Genomic DNA, 19,957 nt, shown 5'->3' on the forward strand with positions numbered 1-19,957 from the left:
CTAGCTTTTCTAGACATTAATGAGACTGCGTGTTACTCAGTTGGGTTTGACTCTTTGTGACCCCATGGAGTGTAGCCCTCCAGGCTCCTCTGTCCACGGAATTCTCCAGGAAAGAATACTGGAGTAGGTAGCCATTTCCTTCTCCAGGGGGTCCTCCTAACCCAAGGACTGAACCCGGGTCTCCTGCAACACAGGCATATTCTTTACCGTCTGAGCCACCAGAAAAGCACTGAAGTTATGTAAAAAATGTCTATCTTTATATTGAACTATGCAGGAATAAATTTGACATGTTATCTGTGAGCTACCAAATTCTTCAATCATAATAACAATAATAAAGATAAAGGGGACATGAGTCAAATGTGGCAAAGTCTTAAAAATTTGTTAAATCTGAGTGATGATTACCTGGAGTTCACTGTATTACTTTTTCTGCTTTTCTGTATGTTCAAAATTTAACCATAATTTAAAAAATATTTTAAACCTCTTGCTCGGCTAGGTTTAACATATTTGTTTTTGAAAAAGCATGTATATGTGTCAATTTTCTTTATTAAAACAGATGATTTTTTTTAAAAAGGGTAATAAAAGACAATGAAATATGGTAGAAGTGTTCCAAATTAAAGAAGGTTACTGAGACATGACAACTAACCACTATATTTGACCCTAGAATGGATCTTGTCTTAGAGGGGAAGAAAAATGCTACCAGACATTATTTAACCAACCGACAAAATGGGAATGTAGATGATGGATTGGATAAAAATATGGTATTGATGTAAAGTCATGAAGTTGGTAACTGCATTATAGCTATTTAAGAAAATATTTTAGGAAACACACTGCAGTATTTAGCAATAAAGGACCATGATATTTAAAACTAATAGGAAAAAACAGATTTAGAGAGAAAAGGCAGGAGAGAAAATCAAATAGTAAAGCAAATAGAGTAAAAAGCTAGTAACAGGTGAATCTGGGTAAAGGATATGCACATATTCCTTTATCTCTTTATTCTTTTATTTTGTAAATTTGAAAATTATTCAAATAAAATGCTTTTTAAAAGTTGCAAACTGAAGGCCAATGTCTACACCTTGCCTACAGCTCGGTTGTTTGCTTGACTTTTATCTTTAAAGTTTTTCAAATTTGCTCAATAATTAATAGTGTAAAATTAGGAACGTTTACAAATCAACTAAGATTTTCAGCATTTCCTTTAAAAAAAAAACAAAAAACAAGGAGTTCACAAATCCAGACCTATAAACCCTTATGCAACAACCTATTTCAGGTGAGTTGCAGCTGCTGGTTTCTCAAGGAAGACAGGAATGTTTCCATTCACTTCATTCCCAAGCTTCCTAATTTCTCACTTATGGGCACCTGGGACTCTAGGTCCTGCCACCAACGACCATCATGCGTTGATAGAATCTGTTTCCTGGCAGGCTGGGGCAAATGGCGCTCTTTATTTTGTGAAGGTCGCTACCAATTCCGACTTTTCAAAACAGTACCCAATAGAGTTAAGGGGTTAGGACTACATTCTGAGGACACTGAAAAAGCACTACAGAGTTCTTTCACAGGGCAGTGACTCGGGCTGATTTCTGTTTCTGCAGGGTGGAGGCTGGATGGGAGGACAGCTTGCCAGAGCGGATGCTGGAGGGGCCTGAAGAGACTCTTGCAGGAGTCCAGGAAGAGATGACAGAGCTCTATGGGCAGTCAGAGGAGAGAGTGACTGAGGGGCTGCCTTCCCTCTCTCTTGCCCCCTTTTCTTTGTCTAGAAGGAGACAAATCCCCAGAGCAACTTAATAATAAGGAACGGGGCTGGGGGGGGGGCGGGGCGCGGCGGGGGGGGCTGCAAGGTCTGTAGCAGGGAAACAGGAGAGAAAAGCAGTCTGTCTGGTAGTGGAAGAAGTGGACTTTTGTGACCTCACGACCCTGGGCCCGCGCAGTACTTCCTGGGGCCAGTCTTAGAGAGGTCAAACAGACTGTCTCCATTTCCTGCTCTGCAAATCTGAGCAGGACCCAGCAATCACAAAAGAGAAAACACTTGACCCTAAAAAATATTTCATCTCATTTAGAACACAGCTATAAATCATGTGAATGGTTAATATCTGGGAGTTCATAAAGTGGAAGAGGATAATCTCTTATTCTGTGTGCTAATAAACTTCCATTTAAGATAGCCTCCAAATAAAATGCTTCACTACACACTGGAAAACTATCATAGAGGATAAGAAATAGGGTGAATACAAAACCACATTGTAGAATTTTGGAAAAAACCGCATTGTAGACTAGCAAAAGGTCTGGGCCTGAAAGGTGACCACAGGAGGGCATGATAAACGGCACCCTCACTCTTTGCCCGGCCAGCATTAATGGAAAATCTTCTTTAGTCCTATGCTGGCAAACTAACATAACCAAGCGACCCATCTGACCAACACCAAATGGCTCTATAAAAGCCATTTCTGGTTAGTAATTACTTGAACAAAATTAACTCTTGACATTGTAATTATCACTAATTCTTAAAAAGAACTATTTAAGGGAAAATTTACAAAGGCATTAAATTTTTCTTTGTTTTTTTATTCTCCTTAATAATGCCAATTTCACAGTTTAGCAGCTGGAAAAAAAATACATGGAAATACACATTACCTGTAAATTATCTTGTATTTTCCATCTCGTCCTTTGTCTGACAAAGCCACCTCATAACTGTAGGGAAAGGAAAGACCACTGTGGGGGCCACACGAAAGTCCAACAGGGGGCGTCCAGGACAACACAACTGTCCTTGCCTGAATATTAGAGACCTGAGGGAGGAAAACAAGAGTCACACACCACACTTCTCCTCAGAACATTTTGTGATCATCAGCAGTAACATAAAAACGGCTCAGATTTAACTCGAGAAAATACGATTTTAATTTATAAACCCATCCTACATTGTTTTCTCTTGTCAAGGTTCTGATGTCCAGACTCCTGAAATGTCTGTCCTTATTATGCAAACTTATGTCCAAGTCTGGTGTAATTCACACTAGGCCCTCCATAAAGTAAAAATAATGTCTTGTCTGAGAATTTTTCTAAAGGTAAAAAGTTGAACGAGATAAATCTCCACGATAGTACTTTCTGGCAGACTCCAAGTCTTGCTTGATGTCGAATCATCCTGCAAAGCCAAGATCTTCCAAACCATGCTCCTCGAAGTCCTGCAGGTTCCTGGGAAAACCCTCAGGGTGCGGGAGCATGGGGCAGGTAGGGCTGGGAGTGTTGGCAGAAATGGAGCCATGGCCCAAGCTGACAGCTGGCAGAGATAAGTGCAGAAATGTTCCGCCTCTCTAGGCTCTGCTTGTATCTTTTGCTTTGGCCTCCGCTTAAGACTTCACTTGAAAAAAGGAGTCTGGGACTTTAAACGCCCCAACTTTTTCCCTTGAGCTAGCACTTACACCGTCTCCTGGGCATCTTCAGCAGGATTGAGACCCCAGCTGCCTGCAGCCGTAACATGCTCCTTAACAAGTTAACCTGTTACCTTAACAGTTAACTGGCTTCTCCTCTGAAATTTCAAGTCTCATCTTTAACTGTGCTTCCTGGGGCACCTCCCCACACACACTATTTGCCTTCCAATCTTTGTTTCAGTGTCTGCTTCTGGATAAACCAAAAATCTAGTGCACAATCTAATTCTTTAAAATAAATCTATCAGTGCATTTTAAGGTTCTGATCTTCTAAAGTTCATTTTGTTGCTCTCCAAATAACATATTAAAAATATAAGAGTTAAAACATATACTAAAGTTTAATGTCTATACAAGACTTTATAGCCATAGATTAGTAGGCTACGGATGGAGATGTCTAAACTACGTTCTTTTCTTCTATTTTTTGTCACTATCTGACCTAAATAAAGAGTATTAAAATATAAAATAATATAAAAGCAAGAATAATAAATATGGAGATGAATACCTAATTTCCTTTTACAGTCTATCATTCATTCCATTTTGAGCAGAGCCCTCCACATCATTTCTATTCCAAATAGACATAGCATCATATATTTAACCAATGATTTAGTCAAACTCCTAGTCATCCTTCAAGACCCTAAGCCTAGGGCTCACTACCCCCAAGTAGCGTTCCCTGAAGCACCCTATCGCGTCTCTGTTCCACAGCGCCTTGTTGCTACCTCTACCCATTGCTAATCATGTTTATAGCATTTGCCTACCTTTCTCACTGGACTGTGGGACTCCCTAAGCAGAAGGCCCAAGTCATATTCAACCGTGAGTAGTGGTTGTTTGGTAAACATTGAATGAAAAATAAGAGTAAGACAGCCTGAGTTTCTGATACAGGTAACAAGGTGGATGGCAGGCTAGCATTATACACATCTTTTAAAAAATCCCAAAAAGACTATTACAGAACTGAACTCTACCCTTCTTGCTTCGACTCCAGACTAAGAGCTCCTCCTCTGCCTACCGCTGCCCCTTCGGCACGCCATCTCCTCTCACACCCTGAGACTTAGCTCTGGACTTTCCCGTTTTCCTGCCTTTAACATACCTTACTTGGTGAGGGGCTATGGACACAGAGATGATTAAGATGTGACCTCTGCCTGATGAAGACAGAGAGATGCATGAGGGGCCTCATGGCAGACCCCGGGCACACAGGGCCCCACAGCAGCTTGAGGCCAATTCACGAGAAGTTTCTATACAGTGCTGGCTGACCCTCTGCTCAGGATCTGTCGCTGTTTCCTCTGTGCTCCAACCACACGTGCGGGCACTGACATGTAACACTCATTTCACGACGCTCTGCTCTGTGTGTTGCTCCCCTGACTGAATTTTAAGGCAGTATTTCTACCATATACACCACTATATTTGCTGAATTACTCACACACCATTAATGACTAACCTAGAGATACTGGATACTATATTTGATTCTTAACTTACAAAGAGATATTTTTGCTATGAGGAGTTCAGCTATAACTTTAAAGGATGCTGATGAGGTACTGAGAAACATTCAGCTAAGACGATAAATGGCCCAATTCCAAGAGCACAGAGTATAGTAATACTGACTCTATGAATGGTGGTGTGAAATAACATTACATCTTAAAATAGCTCAGTCAAATGATACCACTTTAGATACTGAACAGGTACCCATAAATTCACATCCCTTTAAACTCTACCGTTTTCATCAGCTATTAAGAATGTAAGCCTAAGAGCTTTTACCACAAGAAGAAAAAATTTTTCTTTCTTTAGATTGTATGTATATGAGATGATGGATATTAGCTGAACTTATTGTGATAATCATTTAACAATATATGTAAATCAAACACAAAAAATTACTTTCTTCCCTTTTGTCACTCAGTTGTGTCCAACTCTGCAACCCCATGGACTGAAGCCCATCAGGCTCCTCTGTCTGTGGAGTTTTCCCAGTAAGACTACTGGGGTGAGTCCTACTCCAGGGGATCTTCTCCATCCGAAGATCGAACCCATATCTCCTGCATTGCCGGCAGATTCTTTACTGCTGAGCCACGCGGGGAAGCCCTTAGGATTTGGTTAAGCTTACTTAACTGAACAGTGATGTATCAACTAAAATAACACAGCTTTTCCCGAGGCTCCCTTAGCAAGGCCAGCTGTCATCTGCACACAGACCTCTGCATGCTTCCCACTGGCCAGCCTAACGAAAGTGCACTTGGAGAACTCAGCATCATTTTCAAAGGTTGGCAGCTTCTGGGAATTCTTCCCTGGATCTGAGCAGCCTGCCACCTAGATTACTACCAGACTTGTGAGGCCTAGTCCCTCCTGTGCTCCCCCTGGCCTGCCTTTCACTGGGCCTTTCTGGGTCTCAGGTTTCCTTTCTTCAGGCATTAGAATCCTGAGAGAAAGAGTGCTTTGTCTCTGTTAGAACTTGGAACTCACTTCCATCCCAGGTTGGATGCCAGCGAATTACACGGTGCCTTTCAGGAGAATGTCATGTAAAGGGGATCATCAGCAGTAGAGGCCTTTACTCCAAGCATCCAGGGAGCTGATAACCTTAATGCGAGATTCAGCACTCTAAGAATTAGGCTGGGTTCAACCCTACTTTGGAGTGACAGCATTCTTAGACGCTTCCCCTTCATTCATTCAGGGTCTCTCTCTTTCTGGTGAAACTTCCTCACCTGCAGTGACCACTGAACTGAACTAGGGCACGGCTATTCTGATCATCACAATGACTGTCATGGCAGTGATCCAAAAAAGTTTAGAAGCCATAAAACTAACTGACTTTCTGATGTTTAACTATTCTACCATAAACAGAAGTCAATCTCCTTTGAATGATGATAAAAGTAGTGATTGCGAGTTAAAAAATTATGGGACAAGGCCCAATGTGACATTTGTTTCTGCGCTAGAGATATAAAAGAGTCTACTGTGAAGGTTACTATTGTAAGTCTGTATAGAAATTACTTAAACCACTTTGAAGTATCTCTGAAGGACTCATAAAAACCACTATCTACTTCTCAATGATTACACACTGATTAGAGATCGTTTCTGTTATGTATTTATTAAATATAGATGTCAACTTGAGAACAGCTGCTAGTTAAAGGCATATATATATTTATACTCATGTTCACAAATGATAAGATTGCATTATCTTGCAGCTATTTCATATGTAATCCTCAGTGTTCTTTCTCTTTTTCCTTTTATCTCCTGTTCATCCTAGTATTTTTATTCTGTGAAATTTTACTGTCTTAATTTTCAGACTATCTTTTATGCAAATGATATTCATTATTTGGATCCAAAGCACCACTCACCCTCATAAAGTTACTACACTGTTACTCCATGTTCAAAGATATTTCTGTGTAAGTTAATAGCTTCTAAATTTGGTCTGGTCTTTGGATTTAACTATGTGGGAGGCCTGCTGATCCAATTTAGGGAGTATGTTAAGAAAATATTTCCATAGCAATACTGGCTTCACTTCTAAAGTACCATCACAAAAAATACAAACAAAGGAAAATTTAAAACGAAAAGGTCAAAGAGATCATTATTCAAAGAAAAAGGATATTCAAATTTAGGGATTTCAGAATCATCTGTTACTATAATTCCTTAAGTGCGAAGACCCTTGAATCTGTCTCCAGATCTATGGCTGTTTATCTTCCAGCGGATTGTTTCTTGTAGGGACTGTTGTTCTCCTTAGGCCGTTTACTCATGTCTGGAGCCAACAAATCCATTGTTTCTACAAGCTAAACATTAGAGGATGGAAACGATGCAGAACCTCAATTCCTGGTTACATTTATTTACATACTGAAAACAAACTGTCCAGGAGTTCAGGGGAGAATTCATCAAGCATCAACATCAGAGCAGATTAAACCATGTCAGGTTGGAGCTGGCTGGGACTGCAGAGGTTAATTCCTAAACCACTTAGAATAGTATCTAGCTTATCTCTCTGGTATAGCAGTGGTATATGAGTAGAGTCCCCAAGACACCTAATTGTTACAGTCTTGGGACAAAAACGTAGTATATTTGTACCCTCTTTTATTTAATGAATAAGTACTTGGATTTTTATAGTATCTGGGTTTCTGAAGCATAAATGACTTGCTTAATTCAGGGTGCCCAAAGTTCTAGAAAGATGACTAGAATCTACAGGTCCTCGATAATGCTCCTATACCTAAAACAAATCATCTGCAAAACTTTAAAGAAAAATATATGAGTATTATTTGAAAGTGTTACCAGACGCGGCTGCAAGAAAAAAACAAGAACAACAATCCTTTAGACAACTGTGTGCCGAACTTTCTGCAGCTGTTTCTTTTCCTAGAAGGTGAACAGCCCTCCTTCCCACTTCAGCATGTTGCAGGGAGTCTCGCCTTTGCCTAATGATATGCTATAAACTATAGGAAAATACTCCATTCCAAGGACTCTATAAATAGCATATAATTTACTTCTCAGATAATCCAATGTGGTATTTATTATTCAACCTCCCAAAGATAAGGAAACCTCGGCTCAGGGTCACAAAGACAGCTAATGGCCATGTTGGGCCCCAACTCACAGGACCCCCCACCGCCCCTCCACGCTGCTGCCTCCCACCCTGGCTCCCAGCTGTCCCCACATGCCACCAGGCTGGCTGAGCCTCATCTGAGCTGGCCAGGCTACCAGCATCTGTCTTACCTGGCAGAGCCTCACTATAGTCACTGCAGTCTGCCACACATTTATTTACCAAATACTTGTTAAGGGCTCACACTGTGCCAAGGACAGTACGAGGTACCAGGGGCACAAAGATGAATAAGATACAATCATGGACATGAACTTCAGACAGAGGGGAGAGGAGAGGAAGGAAGGGAGAATAATGGTATAAACAATTAATGGGGATCAGAAGGATGGGTGGACTGTCACCCAGCAGAGGTTTATCTGGGGACCAATGTTGGGTGTGGTGGACAGAAGAACATGCCTCCCTCAAGATGTCTGAATTCTAATCCCAGGAACCTAAAAGGTAAAAAGAGACTGCAGAGGTGATTAAGTGAAGGACCGTGAGAGGAAGGGACTACCCTGGCTTATCTGAGTGGGCCTGAGGTAGTAACAAGTATCTTTGCAGGTAAAAGAGGGAGGCAGCAAAGTCAGAGTCAGGAGAAGGAGGTATGAGAATGGAACGGGTGTGAGCAAGCAATGCAGGTAGCCTCTAGATACTGGAAGGGGCAAGGAAACAGATTTGCCCCGGAGAGGAGTGTAGCCCAAGCTGATACCTTGATTTTAGCCAAATGAGACCCACTTGGGACTTTTTGACCTCTCAGACAACAATCTGATTATAAGTACACTGAACATCATGACTATTTACACAAAAACCCGTCTACCTTGTTGTAAAACCTGGAAAGATTTTAGCACTTAATAAACACTGAATCAGGGTAAGGACCAATGCATATAAATACTGTTTTTATCTTGCTGGAGCCACATGAGCCTCAGAAATAGAGTGCATCATCTGCAGTAAAGAAATGACCACGTATAACTCAAGAAAAACACGGTGTGTGTGTACACGTGACAGACCAGATGAAGCTGTCTGAGTACAACTGGGACATCAGCTAAACTGTCACTGCCTTCTCACGCTGATTATGACTTCTGAGTCCCTCACGGGTTCTTTCAGCTGCCTGTTATGACTCTGCCCTCAAGCCTTCTCTAATCTCTCCCTACACTCTGCCCCATCCACAAAGCTATCATCCATTCCTCTCACTCCCTCGCACACGTTCCCCCACGGCTATCTCATTGCCCTCTCTCCACAGCACTCATCTACCAGATCCTTTTGACTTCCCACTTACTCGTCTTCCTGGATACCCTGCTTGTGAGACAAATTCCACATGTCTAAGAATGGCACTGAAGATACAAAAAGGACACAGACATAAACTTTTCTAGAGGAACTCATAGATGACTGGGAAAGCCACAAAAACAAGGAGACAGAGTACAATATTTCACATATACACAATGAAGCTGAAGAAAAACCAGTGGCCCCAGACATTGAGTAGAGCATCCCAGTTGACATGACAAAAGTCAGGGCAGCCAGCTCAGAGGAAGCAACTCCTGAAAGGCGGCATCTAAGCCTGAAAGCCCAGCTATCCATGACACCTGATACCTAACCGGTTGTCACGCCTGATGGATCTCTCTAGAATGGCTCCAGTGTCCGTCCTCTCCTTGCCACACCTGATGCATCACCCTGAGTCTCTCCCACAGTCTCCTACCAGCACTACAGTAACACATTCCTAACACTTGTCTCGTCTCCCTGGGTCCATCCTCTCTCTGCTCACTGCACTGCACTTGCCCACTGTTTGATCCTCCTAAAAGTATAGTCGTGATTATATAACGTCTTTGCTCGCAAACTCTCAAAGGCAACCTGCTCCTTACTGGTTTAAGTGCAGACTCCCCAACCCAGCGTCAATACCCTGCTCCTCCACAAGTGCCCTACTGTGCCCAGAGTCCGGCACACCTCATGTTTTTAGGTTTAGTCAAACTCAACTATGTGCCCTGAGGCATGTCTGGACCCTTCTGTTAAAAGTCTCAGTATTTGAAACACATGAAGAAGTAAGGTTTTCCAATTCAGCTAGAAAACCCTCCAAAGAACTTTGGCTCTCTGAACTCAAGATGAAAGGCTGAATCAACATTCTGAATTTTTCACTTGAATTTCAAAGCATCTGGCAAAATCGAACTGAAGTCTCACAATATCACTACTCCCACGTTTTTTTTTTTCCTTGCCATTACAGTTTGGACTTATTTTACTCAGTTAATATTTAAGTATCTTTTGAAATTTACCTGGAAAAATACTTTGAATTACTAAGGTTTTCAACAAATTACTTTTACTACATTTACACAGGTAAAGGGTAATTACCAAAAGAAAACTTTTCTGTAGACCTTGTATGTGTGGGGGTGGGGGTGGTGGCGGTGTATCCTTGGATGTTGGGATGAATACCTAATTGCATTCAGAATGTCTAAATAAAGAAGACATTTTAGTGGATCATGACTAAACAGAAGACTGCTGTTTTATATTTTCATGCTCCATTAATAACAGCTCTATTTCATAGTTTATGAATAATCTGCAATGGGAAGGGGCCCTTTTGCTTACCTACTGTGTGGTAAAAGAAAAGCATGTTTGAAATACTTAAAAGAGCACCATTTATGCCGAGAAATCCAGAAGACATACCTGTGGCTTCTCTATTCCCGAAAGAATGTCTTGCACCCTCTTTACTTCCAGCTCATACTCTGCATGGCAAAAAGAGGGAGAAAAAGAGAAATCAGTTAACACCATTAGAAATCAGTAAGGCTGACAACTTCCTTTCCCAAGGCCTTTAACAAGGGTTATCATTAAGTCAGTTGCCTGTTACCATGAACTTTTGGTACCACAAGCATAATGATAAAATAAGGAATGGGGATGTCTTGGCGGGTACAGATTTATTTCACTGTGATTGTGTTAACTTGACACTACTATTGGTTTACATATTCACAGAGCTGACTAGATTAACACGGAATTCCACCTAATAATTCAACAGGCAACAGTTAATAGAGAACCTAAGGAGGAGACACGGGAGACCAGTGCAGCTAGATGCTGAGAGCAATAAGGAGATGAGGTTGAAGACAGGGGCCAGTTCATGTAGCACTGTGAGTTCAGATTTTTTAACTCAATTTTTATTCTAAGTTTGATAAGAAACCACTGGCATGTTTTAACGGAGGGACTGACACAATATTATTTTGAGTTTGAAAATATCTGCTTGTCTGCATGAATAATGGATATATGGAAGCTAAGAGTGGGGGCAGAAAGACCAGTCAGCACACTGCTGCACTGGTCCAGTTGAAGGGTGGAACTGGCCCGAGCTGGAGGTGGTAGTAAAGATGCTAAAAACAGATATGATTCTAGAGGTATAGGTGCTAAAGGAAAGGGCATGATAGGCAAGGATGAGGGAATGTGAAGAATCAAAGAGAATCCCTAGTTTGGGGCTGGATCAACTGAAAGGATAGTATTTTTAAATAAGATGGGGAGACAGGCAAGTTTTGGGGTGGAGCAAGAATTGTTTTTGAAATGAAAGGGGAGAATTGCTTGGAGGAGAGAGGATGGGGTGGGAAGAATATGTATAAATAGGATAAAGGACAGAATTTAAAATTAAGAACCTGTTTTGCTAAAGGAAACATCTGACTTTCACAACTTGCTTGATAGAATCTAATTTTGAATCTACAGATTAACTTAACCATTCAACTAGTTTATGAGCTATATACCTAGAGATACATGATTACCAAGTCATGTCCTTGACCCCAAGATATCTCAAGTCTAGTGAGGGGTGGTGTTGGGGGTGAGGAATGGAAGCAAATAGGTGATTACAGAGTGCCATGGTAAAGGCTCTCCAAGTGAGAGAACTTCTAGAAGTTTCCTACAAACCAACATCCAGCTGAATACGACGGGCAAGCAGACATTTGGAGGAGGAGGGGGAATGGACTAGGGGTGAGAACAGGTTAGTAAGCCCAGCTCTTCACAGACTGTGCATTCACAACGTTCAGGTCCAATTTCAAAGAATCCCATCTCAACCCCTATCCACTGCCCCAGGTTTCCTCTAGTCATTCTCCTATCCTACCTATTCTCCTGTCCAGCAGTCATCAAAATCAGACATTAATTCTCCTATTTAATTGTTCCCTCATTTATTCTTTACTGCTAAAATAAAAGCTTGAGGAAGGAAGTTAAACTATAGATCTGGAGCAGATACATTTTTTTCTGTCAATAATTTGAAAAAGTCAAAGTGTTAGTTGCTCAGTCGTGTCCGACTCTTTGCGACCCCAAGGACTATAGCCTGCCAGGCTCCTCTGTCCATGGAATTCTCCAAGCAAGAATACTGGAGTGGGTAGCCATTCCCTTCTCCAGAGGATCTTTCCCACCCCAAGGATCAAACATATCTCTCTTGCGTCTCCTGCTTTGGCAGGTGGATTTTTTACCACTGTGCCACCTGGGAAAGCCCATACATTTCTGTTGATAACCAGCGAGTTAAATATTTGAAACCTTGTGGGTCACAAAAAGACCTCTGGCACACATTCTTTTTTTCTAGCACTTAAAAATGCCACCCCTAGTTTCACATGTGGGGGGCACGAGAAGAGGCCACAGCATATACTTCAGCTCCTGGCCCCATTGTAGGACACGCTCACAATGCAGCCCAGAGTGCCTCGCATAGATCCTGCAGGCTCAGAGCCCAGTGCCTACTTGTCGACTCAGTAAATAAACCAAGCCTACACAAAAAAATAACAAGAACTTCTAGTTGGCTCCACCTTAAGGGAATCAGTTCCTTTTTTTTTTTTTTTCCCATTGCATTCTGCTTGGCAGAACATGTTTACCTTTATTTTGGTGAGAAAAATAAATGGGTTGGTGGCAATATAATATTTTTTAAAATTGCAACTAAAAGAAAAGGCACCTTCAAAAGACTGAATGTCCTAAGCTCATTTATAATCCTGTATTCAAGTTAAGATATAGACAATGGACTATATCCATAAGTCAAAACATAGCCTCACGTTTTCTGGGAATTCCTACTGAGTCAACTGTAAATACTGTGTATCTCAGAAGTTAACTGTCAGTAGAAAACACATGAGCACAGTTGCAATAAAGGAACTGGTTCAGTTGTTAAACACAAAACTTTGTGAATCACTGGTTATTACAGAGTTTGAAGGACCCCATGGTTTCAAACACTCAACAGAGATACAATTCAAACACTAGATACATTCAAACAGCTAGCTGTTCTGACAGACATTTAAAATGTCTCAGGACAAGAAGCCAAACCTTATTTTTGAGGTAATAAAGCAGGGGTCTCCAACCACCACCCACCTTCCCCCGCCCCATGACCTGGTAGCAACCAGGCTGCACAGCAGGAGGTGAAGGTGGGCGGGTGAGCCAGGGAAGCTTCATCTCAGATCCCCATCACTCCCATTACTGCCTGAACCACCCTCCACACCCCATCTGTGGGAAAATCATCTTCCACAAAGCCAGTCCCTGGTGCCAAAAAGGTTGGGGACCGCTTAATAAAAGTTTTAGATGAGAAGAGAGATGATCGCCTATCCAACAAAGAAAGGACTGAAGAGCTCTGCAAAGGAAGAATCCTCTGGACTGTAACTAGACATAGGGCATGAAAGAGTGTTTAAAAAAAAAAAAAAATTGAAGACCTCCTTCCCCCAGCCAGCTTTCAAACACACACAGGTGAGAGAAAAAGGAAAAATGGGAAAGGAGGTTGAGTTAGAAGGAGGTGAGGGGTGGGGAGAAAGATCTGTTTATGACTGGAAAGAAAAAAAAAAAAGAAGTGGGTTTCAGGTAAGAGCCAGACATACAAATGAAAGGCTGACTGAGAGAAAAACAACTAAACAACTTCCAGAGAGAGGTCAGGACTTCTCGTGTCTGCCTTATAATAAGGAAAGCTGGTATTTCCTGAGCATGTAGACATGTGCTGGTCGGGCACTGTCGCTGTGCTGATCTTTACAAACTCCTTGGCAAGACGGACCTTCTCCACTCCGTTTTATAGCAGCAGGCAGGACTGCAGTCTTTCCTGCATGTCACAGTTTTCACCTTCAGTTCAGAGCACAATACCTGCACCGTGTCTTTGTCGACTGAGAAGTGAGGCTGAGGGACAAATGAGGAGGATTCATTTCCCCAGGAGCACAAGTGAAGTCACGTAATGTGTCCCAGAGCAAGCTGGAACCTCTGGCTGCATCACCAGGAATGAGGAGTCCCAAGGGAGAGGGTGCGGAGAGGGGAGAGGAGGGGGCTGGGACTGCTGGGTGTTTGCGCTGATGTGGATGGGAGAACGGAGCTGGCAGCAGAGACACCCGCCACAAGTCCCACGAAAGGGTCTGTGTTTTGGGATTTCTTTCTTAAACTCTGAAAAAGCTGTCAAATGATTAGAGCAAAGGCCTTTAGGGGACAAGCCATGTGAGGAGAGGAAGAATAAGAAAAAGTAGACATGGATGGAGCCAAATAAACAAAGGATTCTGCTGCTGCTGCTGCCAAGTCGCTTAAGCCGCACAGTCTGACTCTGTGCGACCCCATAGATGGCAGCCCATCAGGCTCCCCCTGGGATTCTCCAGGCAAGAACACTGGAGTGGGTTGCCATTTCCTTCTCCAATGCATGAAAGTGAAAAGTGAAAGGGAAGTCGCTAAGTGTCCGACTCTTTGCGACCCCATGGACTGCAGCCTACCAGGCTCCTCTGTCCAGGGGATTTTCTAGGCAAGAGTACTGGAGTGGGGTGCCATTGCCTTCTCAAAGATCAAAAATACCAAGGGCAGGGTGTGAGGAGGAAAGGCAGTGACAGGACGATCATTACCCTATTATATCAGGAGAAATGTGGTATCAAAGCTAGATTGGATGCCTTCTTTCTTTCAAGATTCTGAATTGTGAATAGGAAAAAAGAAGAAAATGCATTCACGCTACATTTATTTCATGAAAATTTGTGTTGCCACAGACTAAGAGAAAAAAGTAAATGCCAGGCACACAATCTGCACAAACAAGAGTGAAAATAAAATTTGTTTAACTGAGCTAAAGTGACAGTTACTTACCACATATAAACTAGACTCTAGTGTGAAAGCATGAAAATTTCTGGCATGAAAATCCCCAAATCCAGGACTCTACCACCTAAATAACTCAATTAACTCAGACCTCTCCCTAAGCAAGATTTAACAGTGCCTGGGAGTAGTCTATGCATTACTACCCACCCTTCCCATTGAACAGCTAGGAGACCAGCTCTACAGAGTCCGTTTCAGAGCTGGATCTCGCTTCTGCTTGCTTACATGATGTCTTTTTCTTTACCTCTGTCACTCTCTCCCACACACACACAGTGAGTGTGAGGGAAAGGAGATAAGTAATCCCCTCACAAAAATTAACAAAACAAGGAAGAACGGTTCTGAAGATTTTGCCATTAGGACACCTTTCATACCAAGTTTAAAGAGGAAACCATGTCTTGTTTGTTTACATCCTCCCGGGACCCCCAAGGATTTGGTGTGTGTCAATGTGAACAAGAGATTGTCCAGAAGAGGCAGAAGGGTAAGGCTCTGGGAAGAAAGGGGTTCTTTCTCCATTATCAGGGCTGCCTTCTGCCCTCTGGTTTTGTAACAAGTAAATTTATCCAGAGGCAAATCTTATAAGCCAACTTTGTGCTTCTCTCTCCCCACACTGAAGCTGCCACAAGGCAAGAAAACAGATTAAAACCACCTGCTTCAATTCTGATTGTGACCATGGCTGAAGTGGGCAGACATGGTAACTCACCTTTTATATCATCACCTTCTTAATATTTAAGAGTCTTTTCTCTGCAGTAAAGGCTGTGATCAGTAAAACATTACGGGGCATTCTCAGATAGCCTGCCAAAGGAGCGGGGTGTTGGCGGCGAGGTGCGGGGCGGGGGGGTCGGGGGCGGCTCTGGGTGGGTGGTTGGTGTGGGTGTGAGTGTGTGTGTGTTAGTCACTTCAGTCGAGTCTGACTCTTTGCAACTCCATGGACTGTAGCCTGCCAGGCTCCTCTATCCATGGAATTCTCAAGGCAAGAATACTGGAGTAGGTTGCCATGTCCTGCTCCAGGGGATCTTCCCAACCTAGGGACTGAAACCAGGTCTCCTGCATTGCAGGTGGATTCTTTACCATTTGAGCCACCAGGGAAGCCTCAACGGAGAGGGTGGGGAGCATTTTATTTTGTAGATATGGACACTTTGGGGGTAGGTAATTTCTTTAAAAGGAATTAAGATGGAAGCCTCTTGTCTATGTCTGACGCAGGATGCAGAATGCTTGGGGCTGGTGCATGGGGATGACCCAGAGAGATGTTATGGGGAGGGAAGTGAGAGGGGGGTTCATGTTTGGGAATGCATGTAAGAATTAAAGATATTAAGATTTAAAAAATTTTAAAAAAAAGCAATTATGGATAAATGAAAAAAAAAAAAAAAACATGCCTCAAAGAGGTGAAAACTACCCTATTTGGAAAGGCCAAAAAAAGGGAAGAAGAACTTCAACTAAGCAACTTATACCCTTCTTCCCTCCTAAATGCACATCTCCACCCAAGAAAATAAAGCATTTTTAGCAAAGGGAAGCTTAAAATAAAAATACACTAGCAAAGCAAATACATTTTTCTGAAAAAGGACACAAACAAAACAAAAAACAACCCCACACACAGAGGGAATATGTGTCATGTGAAATTTAAACTTTCCACAAATAATGGTTTTCATGTTTGTTCCAAAAAGAGCTGTAAGTTCAGACTGTTTGTATAACTGTAAGGCCTAAATTAATTAAAATATCCCACTTTATAAACACAATGTTTTTCTTTGGCTTGTTTCACATTTTTTTCCCTTCTTAGAAAAGGAATAGAGCTAGACACTTAGCTGCTAGCTATAGAATGTATTTATGGTTGTAACAGCAGCCCCTTCATTCCAAAGAAATGACATCAGCATTATTTCTCTGTAACCCTTCTGTCTAGTTCTCATCCACAGGGCTCATTTAAAGATATGCCCAGCATAACATAATATGCTCTCTCAGATTTGCCAACGAGCTGACTTAGCTACTCTCTTTAACAATTATATATAATAAACTAAGGGCACGGAAAATATGCAACTTCGGTCATGCCCATTTTTAGGATAAGAGGCTTAAAATCAAAAGCAAACATTCAATATAATAACTAAATGAACAGAAATAAACAGTACTTCTGGATGAAAAAGAGAAAAAAAATGACTCAATGACAGGGACACACTGGCTATCTAGTCAATGCCTACTAACGCTGATGAGAATAAATGAAGGTGAAGAAATGACAATTTACAGTTTACAAATGCTTACTGAATTGCTTTACTAATCAGAAAAATGAATCTGCATCTTCATGTTTTTAAATATTACTTATCCTGTATGGAAAAAGGAGGAATCAATGACTGCATACAAGTGAAAGTGAAATCGCTCAGTCAGGTCCGACTCTTTGCGACCTCGTGGACTGTAGCCTATGAGACTCCTCCATCCATGGAATTTTTCAGGCAAGAGAACTGGAGTGGGTTGCCATTTCCTTCTCCAGGGGATCTTCCCGACCCAGGGATCGAACCCGTGTCTCCTGCATTACAAACAGATGGCTTTATCACCTGAGCCACCAGGGAAGCTAACTGCATACAAAAGTAAGGTTAAATACCTAAGAATCTCTATTTAGTAATTATGATCCACAGTGGTGGTAAATACAAATATTAAAAATGTGCAAAATTACAAGGAATAAATTCATGTAACATAAAGACAATGCAGTTAATCCCCAAAGACAAACGTGCCAGAAATATCTTCAGCTATCAATCATCCTGATGCTACAAATGCAAAGACAAACAGCTTTCCAGCCATTTAGCTGGTTAAGTGGTTATTTCATGTGAAATCCTGAAAGACAGACAAGGGAATATCAGACTCTCAATAGTGGACAAGAAAGCAGCAGACAGGTGAACATATGTTGTGGGAAGTTGCCTTTCAGTCTAGGAAAACATTTTCAAGAGCAACTTGGGTTCCAGATAGAGCCTGGAACCTTAGAGAAAGTAGAAGATGACAGATGAATTCCTTCTAAAGCTGGTGTGGCCAGCTGGACGGGAGGGAAAATTGGAGAAGGTAAATGGGGCAAGGGAGGCTAATTTCCTCTGAGCTTTTGTTGCTATTTCTGGAATTCAGGAGAAAGAGTGATTTTCTATCCTAGCCCAAGATTTGAGCAAAGCCCTACTTGGAATATTCACATCAGTCTATCTGTAGGCAAAATGGGTCTCTTTGGGCAAAAGCTGTACTACTATTTAGTTAATCAGGCATGGAAGTGTGAGATCTAGGGCTTTAATGAAAGGGGAAAGCCCCAGATACGTTATTCTTGCTGAACCCCAGGTCAACTCAAGCTTCTCTCTCACACACATTCTGTGACGCCAACTAAAATGGATGGATGAAACTAGATGGATTCTACCTAAAATACCAGGAGAGTCTATGTTCACTTCTGTCAAATTCTCTAAGAAAAGTGCTCACTGTTTACTTCACAAGGCAAAATTCTTATAAATGCATGGAACTGCAGAGATGCTGCTAGCATTTTCAAGAACAGCAAATTACATAGGGATGAAAAACCCACAAAAATGGATCAAGTATGAGGCAGATATGCTCGCCTTGCAAGCCTGACTCTAGCACTAGTCCTTTTCTTTCCTTCCCTCTGTGTGTTTGAACCATGTCACTGGCTAACTGAGCCCCAACCTGTACTAGATATAGCTCTTTTATTCTGGGGGAAGGCTCAGCGCCATGATTACCCAGAAAGACCTGGTGCCCTCCCTGGGTGTGGAACAGGAAAGCAATCACTTAAACATAGGACAGAACAACTTACAAAGGTAATTGAAGCTTATACCCTACTTTCTGCACTGGCATCTATAAACGTTTCCACAAAATGTTTTTTTTTGTTAAAAGATTTGGCATGTCACACTGAAAACCTTTTAAGTAGTGTATTCAATAATCTTGCAAGACTGTTCAACTGATTTTGCAAGACAGAATCCAGAGAGCCCAATTTTGTGACCCATTAAATCTGAAAGAGAATTTTAATATTTATACTACCTATCAAGCAAGTTTTGAACAGTTTTTACAAATACATTTTAAAATTTGATGTCTCTCGTGACAAAATTGTATGCATTTGGGGATGACAGATACTCAGTCTATAACCAAAGGACCCAGTGAAGCTCATCAGCTGATATGAGAACCATGTCAAGCGCTACTCAGATCCAGTGGTAACCTCGTGTGCTAGGGCTCTAAGTAACTTACCAGAGTTCTGGCGTATGGAAATAGCTTTATCACAACCTACTTCACTGAGGAAATCAACAAATGCATATAGTCACCAGGCAGGTAATGTCAAGGAGTTAGTGGACATGTATCAGGCAAAAGGGAAGGGTAAAGACTATGAAAAACAGAAAAATGCTTCACCCTTTCTAAAGGAGGCAGCTGTTATGTATCCAATTATCGCCAAGCAGGATCTAAGGAATCTCAGGTGACAGACTGCCATTTTTCCAGAAAATCTGGAAATGGAAAATTTTCTGTGAAATTGCCTGATCTGCACAAACATATATTTTGAAACATTTCCAATCTATAGAAAAGTAAAGGAACAGTACTATGAGCTACCACATGCCCTGCACCTACACTGACATTTTGCTATACCTGTATGTTCATGTTTTGCCTCTATACATACACACACTTAAAAAACTAAAAATTATTTTTCAGAACTATTTGAAAGGAAGTTATTGATTTTATGACATTTTACCCCCAAAACTTAAGCAAATATTTCCTAAAAACAAGGACCCTTTTCGTATATAACCACAATAACATCACAATCAAGAGATTTAACACAGAGAGAATAAAATCTAATCTATATTCCATACGCAAACTTCCCCAGTCATTCCAATATGTCTGTAACGTTCTTCCCATACGAGGATCCGATCAAGGAACATGTGCTGCATTAGTCTCCTTTAATCTAGAACAAAAGTCTCCTATAATTTTTGTCTTGTTAAAGTTAATATTTTTGAATTGTTCAGACCAGTTTCCTTCTAGCATATAAAACTATCTGGATTGT

The 19,957-nt window shown here is 41.5% G+C and overlaps 1 protein-coding gene across 4 annotated transcripts in view; it reads right to left on the reverse strand.

The window, feature by feature from the left end:
• FNDC3B (fibronectin type III domain containing 3B) overlaps window positions 1-19,957 on the reverse strand; it is a 414,553-nt gene that overhangs the window by 93,628 nt on the left and 300,968 nt on the right. For all 4 annotated transcript variants that reach the window (XM_069560055.1, XM_069560042.1, XM_069560049.1 and 1 more), the window contains 2 exons: window positions 10,573-10,631; window positions 2,614-2,765 (listed from right to left, as the gene is read on the reverse strand). In XM_069560055.1, the coding sequence (XP_069416156.1) occupies window positions 2,614-2,765; window positions 10,573-10,631 (211 nt within the window). The remainder of the gene's footprint in view (window positions 1-2,613; window positions 2,766-10,572; window positions 10,632-19,957) is intronic.

The sequence above is a fragment of the Ovis canadensis genome, chromosome 1 (assembly GCF_042477335.2).
Source record: "Ovis canadensis isolate MfBH-ARS-UI-01 breed Bighorn chromosome 1, ARS-UI_OviCan_v2, whole genome shotgun sequence".
In the NCBI taxonomy this organism is placed as follows: domain Eukaryota; kingdom Metazoa; phylum Chordata; class Mammalia; order Artiodactyla; family Bovidae; genus Ovis; species Ovis canadensis.